The 9,376-nt window shown below is 41.1% G+C and overlaps 1 protein-coding gene across 1 annotated transcript in view; it reads right to left on the bottom strand.

Moving 5' to 3' along the window:
* Positions 1 to 1,413: 1,413 nt before the first annotated feature.
* Positions 1,414 to 9,376, bottom strand: part of USP4 (ubiquitin specific peptidase 4) — a 72,345-nt gene continuing 64,382 nt past the window's right edge. The window contains exons 18-22 of the mRNA XM_060240071.1: positions 8,820 to 8,935; positions 5,791 to 5,940; positions 5,461 to 5,564; positions 4,359 to 4,447; positions 1,414 to 3,473 (exon numbers count right to left, since the gene is read on the bottom strand). Coding sequence (XP_060096054.1) covers positions 3,354 to 3,473; positions 4,359 to 4,447; positions 5,461 to 5,564; positions 5,791 to 5,940; positions 8,820 to 8,935 — 579 coding nt within the window. The 3' untranslated portion in view covers positions 1,414 to 3,353. The remainder of the gene's footprint in view (positions 3,474 to 4,358; positions 4,448 to 5,460; positions 5,565 to 5,790; positions 5,941 to 8,819; positions 8,936 to 9,376) is intronic.

The following is a 9,376-nucleotide window of genomic DNA, read 5'->3' as shown; positions in this document are numbered from 1 at the left end:
CATTTTTTGAACTGTTGGTCAAAATTGGAGATTTGTTTCTCTCATGTTTGTATATGAAATTTTGAGTGAATATATGTACAAGAGATTTCAAATAACGTTATTTGCAATTTGTTAATATGACTATTGATTCAAATGTATATACAGTGTTCTTGTTCTAGTTTAACTTTAGTGAGAGGACAACTATCTTCAGTTAAATGGATCCCTGGAACCAGCCCTCCTGATGGAGAAGCAGGTTGGAGCAGTTATCTTCTTTCACCTCATTAATAAACTATGCTCCATTCCTGAGTTGACTGACCTGACTAAACCAAGCCAAGTATCTATAACTCCCTTACTGTAACAACTTGAAAGCTTCAGTAGTACAAGATAAGCCTGTTTGTTGTTTGGGTCTAACCAGTATGTTTGCATCATTCCACTACTGAAGCAGCTAGATTGTCTAGCAATTTGGTTCTGGGCTTAATTCAAGTTGCTGGCATTCCCTCTAAAGCTCTTCAAGTTGGGTCCTTCTCCAACTGAACTCAGCAGCTTCCCTAATGGTGTGTTTGCTGTAAATGACACTTGTTTTCCCTCACTGTTCCCACCATCTAAAATAGGCTTCTGGAGGCAATGTGGAGGACCATGTTTATGGCAGTATTTCAGAGGGCAAATGGGGCACACAATTTAAGGATTACGCGACTACAGGCTGTGGCCACTACAGGCACCTCCAGAAGTAAGACAAGATGCACCCCACTCCCAAGTTGTGAGCCTGTGTTTTCAGGGAAAGTTTAGCCTCAAACAACATAGGTTGTACATCTATCTCCAGACTGAACAATTCCCACTATTTGTATCTTGTCTAGATTTTATTCACTCTCACCCAGTCCTTCACTGATCTGAGTACCAGCTATGGACCCTAATTTCACCTGATGGAAAGGCAAGAGAGCTGAGTGTCATCAGTACAATGATAAACTACACTCCAAATCCTACTCAGCAGTTTCAAGTAGATTTTGACCAGTATGGGATATGACACCTTGCAACGTCTCACAAACCAAAGGCCATGGGGAGGAGCAGCAGTTAGCTTCACATTTGATAAATCCACTGCAGAGCACTACCTCCCAATCCCATTTTGAAAAAATTATCCAGAAGAATGTCATGGGCAATAGTAACAGCCACAAAGATCCAAGAAAACACACTTTTCCTACTGATTTCTCAGTCTACTATGACAACCGAGGAAGTCCCCATCTCAAAGGGGTTATAAGCACCATGGATTTAATAGATTCTTCCTTGCTTTCTTAATTCCATAAAGATTACAGGCCACCAAACTCCTGAAGAAATAAGGCTGCTGTAATAAGGCTATGTTTATCAGACTGGAGAGTATGTCTGATGGGGACAAATCTGTCAGGTAGAAGGACAAGCAGAAATAGTAGAGTCTACACTCTGTGCGATCCACTCATTTTTATTTTTGTTCTTTATACAGTAAAGCCAGCCACTTACAAAGTGCTAGTCTAAAAACAGGTTTTGACATTATACAGAATGTACACACCAGCTAGGATCCTGCCTGGTCAGAGTCAAAAGCCTGGTTCCTAATACCATCTTTACAGCATTTAGAAGATTCTCAGGAGCCCAAGATTACCCACAAACATGCTCAATCCAACCATACTAAGAACAGGAAAAAAGGTTCCTGATTCAGTATGGAGCAAAGATATACAGTTTACATTAAATTGCTCCTTACTTTTAAATATGTTTTCTTATCTCTCAAAAAGTTAAATTCCAAAAGAATACATAACCCCAGAAAAACAGGAAAAACCAAAGCAAAAGGGAAATACAGTGCAGTGCTACAACTGAATTTAGCCTTTAAATAATTCCAATCCCATCTGTAGAATGCAGGGGGGAAATATCCAGTCAAGGTAAAAACCTCAAACCAACATTAAAATCCATAAGCATCAGTAACTGAACCAAACAACTCAAATCTCAGTGCTTTATAAAGACCATTCTGCAGACCTATTTAGTAGTCAAGGGAGGATTGTCAGCAAGAATAATGTAGTAGACAGCAAGAAGGGCTTTGCTTAAAAAAATTACAGTGAGTGGGCATTCAAACACTTATGACTAATTTTGCTAAATGGCAAGTGGGCTATGTAACTGGTTTAATTTGTCTTGGGTGGTCCAGTTCCCTAGTGGATCCCAAGGAGAAAAATAAAAATAAAATCTTCCCTCTGCAGTATGTAAATTACCATTTAAACACAACCAAGATAGATTTAGTTGGGTTGCTAAAGAGTGTTCAAAACACCCACAATACTGCTATAGAGCAGATCTTCGAAATTAAATAAAGCCACAACAGTATTCACAAGAACGGTTTTAGCAGCACTCTAGTATCCCAGGTGGATTGAGAAAATGGGCCTAAAATATCAGCAGGCACTTCTGCAGTGCTCCTGATACCAAACAGCCCATGCACCTTTCACAATGCATATGGTTCCTCAGCTGAAGTGTATTTACAGCTAAGGTTTTGAATTTATTCTTGCCATGTAGCTCAGGCAGCTGTTCCTTGACATGCACAGTGTAACATCTGGTTCCATACAGTTCTGGCTTATAGTAACACTTTATTGAAGGGTGAAGGTAAATTGTGTTTATTATAAAAACAATTACAATAAAATTAAAATGTAATCCACCCGGCACCTTCCCCCTTCCCCTTGGCCACAGTCACAGGCCTCTATGCCCCGGGCTTTGTTGGCCACTTCTTTTTGGTGGGCAGAAAGTGATGTCATAATAGAAGTCTGCCCATGCGTCCTCAAATGCCTCCTGCTCTTAGCCATTGTAGATGGGTGCAGAAAGATCTCTCAAGGATGGCTGCACAATCCTCCTCTTATGAGCTTGAGCCATGACTTCAAAGGCTGAAGAATACTGTCAGAGATCTAAAAGATGAAATTATAATGCTTAAGTTGGTCCTCAAGATGTTGCTTCAGGAACACACCATCCCAAAAGGTGGCAAGGCTAACAAACGATCAAAAAGCAACACATCTCAGTGAAAGTCCCAACAGTTTCCAGGGACCCCCTCAGAAGAAGCAACAGCCAAAAGAATGCACTAAAGCTCGTTTCAGATTGTGGCAACTACCAGAGTCCAGGAAAACTGGTCATAGAGTGGGGACTGTTTGGAGGAGAAGAAAGGTTGTAATAAAAGCAGGGAAGAATTGCATTAAAAATAAATAAATTATAATGTAATCAGTGTTGTAATTTTATTGCTTCCCTTGTGCTATTGTCACTGCTCACTGAGTACTTCTATACTGGACTTCCCCTTTTGAGTTGTACACATGGAGCATTTCTCAAATGCTTCAGCTGTATTTTCAAATGCACAATATGATTGCTTGAAACACTGCCAGGTAGGCTCAGTTAGTATCCATGCCATCACACTCTTCAGATGTCAGCTCAACATTTGTGCAAAGAGATGGATCTCTCTTGGCCTCGCCATCTCTCCGCTGGTAGAATAGTACATATGCTGCTTTTGTCTGCAAGACACAAATAAGACAAAACTGGTAAAAAGAGAATGGAAACCTATTGCACGGGACAAAATGCATGTAGGCATAGAGTCAGATGGATCTCAGTATTCCTAATGCAGATACCCAACTCTGCAATGACTCTACCTCTATTAAAACTGATGGTCTTGATCTGCAACACTTTATTTAAAATATTTTATTCACCCTTCCACAAAAACTGCCTAAAGGAAAATGAGACATTTAATTTTTAGTTAGCCAATAAATCAATACAAAATCTATTAAACACAGACTGTATTGAGAGATGGATGGATCTCTGGAAGACTGCTCTATTCCACGTCCTGAAATATATTAATCTCTCAAGGCAGGGCACAACAAATTCCAAGAGCCAGGTCGCTTTGACAGCTAGACAGTCTGTGTCACCATTCACCTGTGGCCTGTACCTCTCTCACCCAAACAGAGGCTGGAGCACATCCTTCTTGACAGACTCATTTTCTTCTCTGTATACATTTATACCGTGTAGCATCATGTGTATGCCCCATAAAGCTCTCTGGCCCCTCATAAGATTGCCTTCTCTTGTGAGATGACGGGCAGGAAGAGAAGCTAACACACATTCCTGAAAGTTATGTAAGCATACCAGAGCAAGCAAACCCAATCAACCCTACAGAGAATTGTAGCCACTTCTACTTTCTTTGATATGTATCAATGCTGAAGTCTGGCATGGATTCCAGAACAGATGGCTAGAAGTGCACAATCTCCAGAGTTTTTTAGAAAACATCAGACTGTAAATCAATTTTTCTTGCTAAGGCATAGCTTTAGCAACTGCAGTTGCTAATTCCAGATATTACTCAGCACCTAAGGTGCACCTCAGGAACTCAACTTTAATCATATAATACTTACTACTATTTGCTCTTCTGATGCTGGAGACACACTGCTGTCATCAAAGTAGTACCATTTGCCATTTAATTTATTCTTTGCATATGCAGTATCTGGAGAAGAGTGGGAAAGAAAAACAGGCTTGCTTTAGTGGTAAAGCATGAGATTCACTAACAGTGGCAAACACCAACGGCAATCACCAAAAGAAGTTATATGAATGTATCTTAAAAACAAAACAAAAACATTTGGCATTCACTGAAACACACTAAAATTAGTTCCAGGCATTGCAGGACCCACATATAACCACAGCCATGTGGGTTGCTGACCTACAGGGGGAGAGGGAAGGGGACACAATAGCTGCTCTCTCCCTCCCTTTTATCAGTGCTTCAACAGCCTCTAATCTGGAGAAGCAGCCATGGTTTTTCCTTTCGTACAGAACCCTCCACTTGCCATTTGCAATGGACCCTTTATGGAAAATAAGGAGACCCACACCACCTTTCTGGCAAATTCAGGGAACCTGGTTGGTTTTGAGATATAAACCTTTCCCTCAGTTATAAGATGTTCTTATGATGGCGTGTAAAGGTTTTGGATCACTGGGGTGAGGTAAGTTTTGTACTGTGTCAGAAGAAAATAGAGATCACTGAAGCAGGGGGTTTAATAAAACAACAAAGATTTATTTATGCACAGGTTACGTGGTGAATTATCTTTTAAAGCTCATAGTTACAAATCATCTTATTACCATTGGCAGGCCTAACAACTCTATCCTCACCTAGAGGTACAGTTCAACCACTCTGCTGCATTACCAGGCAGAGCTACAAATGAAACTGTCTGCCCTTGCTGAGTCAGTTCTCTTTTTCTGTCAGAATGCTCCCTCGGGCAGCCTTTAACTTCCAGCTCTTGTGCTTTTTTCCCTCTCTAACCCTCCATCCCCCCCTCTCAAAGGATGCTGGAGCAATATTCTTATAGGCTGAGAGGCAGGACAGCCCCTGTCTATCATACCTTCCTATTAGATTGCTATTTCACAAGGCATAGAAGGCAGCACTAGATTATGTTAGGTTCTCCAACCAGCCATTTGCCAACTTATTATCTACTGAGCAGTTACGCAGCCAAAAAAAAAAGTACTCACAATGTCCCACACCCATGCCTCCATAGTGATTAGAAACAGCAATGAGGTCATAAATGTATGGGCTTGCTGCCGGGTCACAAACAAACTCAGACATGTTCAAATCCCTAGAAGAAAGTCACAAAGTAAAGGAAAAATCAATATATGGCAATAAGGCCATGGTACTACATCCTCTGTCGACCTGAGAACAGAACTTTGGGCTGACAGTGCTGTCAGCCCAAAGACAGCACTGTCGGTTTTGCCAGCTCTGTTTTAATACTGGCTATTATTTTACTTAACAGCAATTACAATAAAATCACTTGCTTTGAAGAGCAATGTACATCAAAGCCTTACCTGATGGGGAAGTCAACCACAGTGTCAAGTTTATCTCTCCAGTATCTGTTGTATGAGAAACGTTTTAAATGCACCACCAAAATACGTGGAAGTGACCAAAGGTCAAACTTCTTGGTGGCTTGCTGATGCTTCTTGCAATTAGGACAATACCTGAAAGAGCAGGACAAATCGAAATATAACAAACCAGAGCAAAATATTAATGCAGAAATCTCTCCCCAACATTTCCATCCATCATATTTTTATCCTACCTTCCTCTGAGGAGCTCAGGCTGGCATGGTACTCTTTTCTTGAGGACACTGTTGTATAGCTTAAATCACAGAATCATAGAGTTGGAAGGGACCTCCAGGGTCATCTAGTCCAATCCCCTGCACAATGCAGGAACTTCACAAATACCTCCTCCACATATATACATCCCCCAGTGAGCCCTACTCCATGCCCAGAAGATGGCAAAAACCTCCAGGATCCCTTGCCAAACTGGCCTGGAGAAAAATTGCTGACTGACCCCAAAGTGGCAATCAGCATTTCTCTGGGCATTTAAGAAAGGGCCATGAGAATTAAGCATTAATGCAACTCTTCCCACCCTCCTTCTCATGATCTGCCTGACTCACAGAATCAGCATTTTTGTTAAATGACCATCTAGCCGCCTGTTTAAAAACCCCCAAGGAAGGAGAGTCCACCACCTCAAGGAAGCCTGTTCCACTGTGGAACCACTCTGTCAGGAAGTTCTTGTCTATATCCTTCTTAAACTGTAGTGCCCAAAATTGAACACAATATTCTAGGTGAGGTCTAACCACAACAGAGTAAAACAATACCATCACTCTGTGATTCTCGACACTATACTTCTGTTGATACAGCCTTTTTAGCCACCGCATCACACTGCTGCTGACTCACATTCAGTGCACGGTCCATTAAGACTCCTTGATCCTTTCACCAAGACAAGTCTCCCCCAGCCTATAATTATGCATTTGATTTCTCCTACCTAAATGCAGAACTTTACATTTATCTTCATTAAAATGCATTTTATTTGTTTAGCCGTTTTCTAGCCTGTCAGGATCATCCCGTATCCTTTCTCTGTCTTCTACTGTATTTGTGACCCCTCCCAATGTAATATCACCTGCAAATTTAATAAGCATTCTCTCTATTCATTCATCCAAACCATTTATAAAGTTGTTGAACAAAATAGGTCCCAGGACAGATCACTTGTCACTCCTCCTTTAATAAACATAAAAGACATTATATGAAATGGAAGAGGGACACAGAACTTGGATTAGTAAGGATTTACAAAAGAACAGTCTGTGCATCTATTACTGTCTGTTACATCTTACTCTAGGTAGTTTCTACAAATAAAGTGAAGAAGCAAAAACCAGAAAGTGCAGTTAGAGTCAAGAGTTACACTTTCAGTGATGGTCTATGAGAAGTTTGTCTCTCATGTGGAAAAAAACATAAGACTGCCATGAGTTTTTAAGGCATCAGTTTTTATATTTATACTAGGAATAAGGCCCATTGTGAAGAAAAATACAATGGATTATAGAAAGAGGCTCTGAGTGATCTCCAGCCCTCAACTGGAGATTGGCAACAGTGATTCCCCAGGTGAAATGGTATTGTACCTGTCTGAAGTCCCACCCCTCCTCAAACCTTACCGTCTCCAAACTGCACCCCTTAAATCTCCAGGAATTACCTAACCTGGAGTTGACAACCTTATCTGCACCTCTGAATTTAGCTTTCCATCACGCCCCCTCCATGCAGCCTCTACATAGGCTGTCTTTCTCCACAGTGTATGTGTCTGGGGGGCAAAGCAGCTTACATCATTCTCCTCTCACAACCTTTGTGAGGTGGATTAGGCTGGAAGTCTGTGAGTGATCCAAAATCACCTAGTCGACTTCCACAGCAAGAACCTGTGTCTGGCAGACTGCACTCTGAAGTCCAAACTCCTATGCCCTCTTCAACTCCACCACAGAATCTCCAGGAATTTCCCAATCCTGAACTGGCTCCAATGAGTTCTGCCTCAGAGGCCTGTAGTGATACCTTTTAGACCAACAGTCTCTCTGACAACATTGTTAGTCTTAAACACAGGACTTAATCTCTCTCTCCTTGTATCTGGTCTGTTGGCACAGGATACCATTTCCCCCCCTTTTCCAGAAGAGGACAGGGAGGAATCTTCAGCCAATCAAAGAAAGGTTTTCTTTTTCTCCTCTGTGAATCAGTACAACAAGCGGCTCAGCCAATGGGAGAGTAAGGAGAATCAGTAACTGCCAGAACTGTCTTTCACTGACAGAATCAGCTTTGCTGGATAGCAACAGCTACTTGGGTGGGAGAGAGAAGCAGACTCAACCAATGGCATGCAAGTACTCTTGATTGATAGTTTGATGGGCCAAAGGTTGATGAAATGCAGTTCCACCCAGTCCCAACCAATCAGGGTGCTTGGATTTGTCAACATGAAATTGGTTTTATGTCTATAATAACAGGATAGTCATCACAACAGGCTACAGACAAAACTAGGCTAAATTCTTAGATAATACTACAGGTAAAGAGAGTCTATAAGGATAGGGACTGAAGGAACAGAACAACATATCAAAGAACTAGAGTTTCAATTTTCTTCCAACATGGGTGATGACTGCAGTACGGGATTTAAGACATTATTAAAGGGTTAGAAAACACAGAAATGCCATGTCAAAAATAATCTGAGCCTGTGGAAACATTGAGGCCCCAGACAAGGCTTCATAATTCAAAATGCCCAATCTATCTATATATAATTTTTCCTGCACCAGCATATTAAATTTCTTAAATAGATGCAGTGGAAAAAAGTTGTTTATCAAGATAAACAAAACACTGGTCTTACTGCACAAGGATACTTTTATCATCTTTCACCATGCAAAAACAGTAATTTAAGATGGTTACCTCAGAAGCAGCTATGTAAATAGCCATTTAAACAGCATTTTCTGTGCTGCAATGAAGAGGCACACATACTGTGAGAAAATTTAATTCATTTCCTGGGATATGATTTCTGAGAGAAAACATGTCAAACCTACCAGGGATCATGTTCACCAAGTGTTTCCATTGTAGTGAAGAGTTCAATGCAGTCTCTAAGGGCTACAGTAGTTTTCTTCTTCTGGGGCTGGAACATACTGTTGTGTTTTTCAAACGCCTACCAAAAACAAATGTATATTTTTAATTCTCCACTGCAAGATGCATGCTACTTTTTTTTAATAAGTAAAGCCTTACTCAGGATATGTCACATACCTAATTATAAAACGTCTTCAACAGGAGTAGGCAATCTTTTGCCAAAACCCTCCCTCCAATACAAAATCTACTTGTGAAGGTTACTGGTGTGCTGGCAAATAGAGGTGTTTTACTTGACCAGATATGCTGGAAGCAAGCGGTGCCCCAGTGACCTGACAGTGCCTCAGGAGCTCACGTCAGCTGCCTGAGCTGAGAACGAGACCTGTATGCCCAGCAAAGCGGTATAGCATGCAATTATTTGGCACATGGGCCAAGAGTTGCCTCTCCAGTCTACAATTTTACCTCAGTTCTTTGCCCTTTTCCTCTGTAACTTGATAACTATGTCTTTTCCTGGCATTTCTCTGCT

The sequence above is a fragment of the Heteronotia binoei genome, chromosome 5, assembly GCF_032191835.1.
Source record: "Heteronotia binoei isolate CCM8104 ecotype False Entrance Well chromosome 5, APGP_CSIRO_Hbin_v1, whole genome shotgun sequence".
In the NCBI taxonomy this organism is placed as follows: domain Eukaryota; kingdom Metazoa; phylum Chordata; class Lepidosauria; order Squamata; family Gekkonidae; genus Heteronotia; species Heteronotia binoei.
This window is presented reverse-complemented; position numbering and strand designations above follow the sequence as displayed.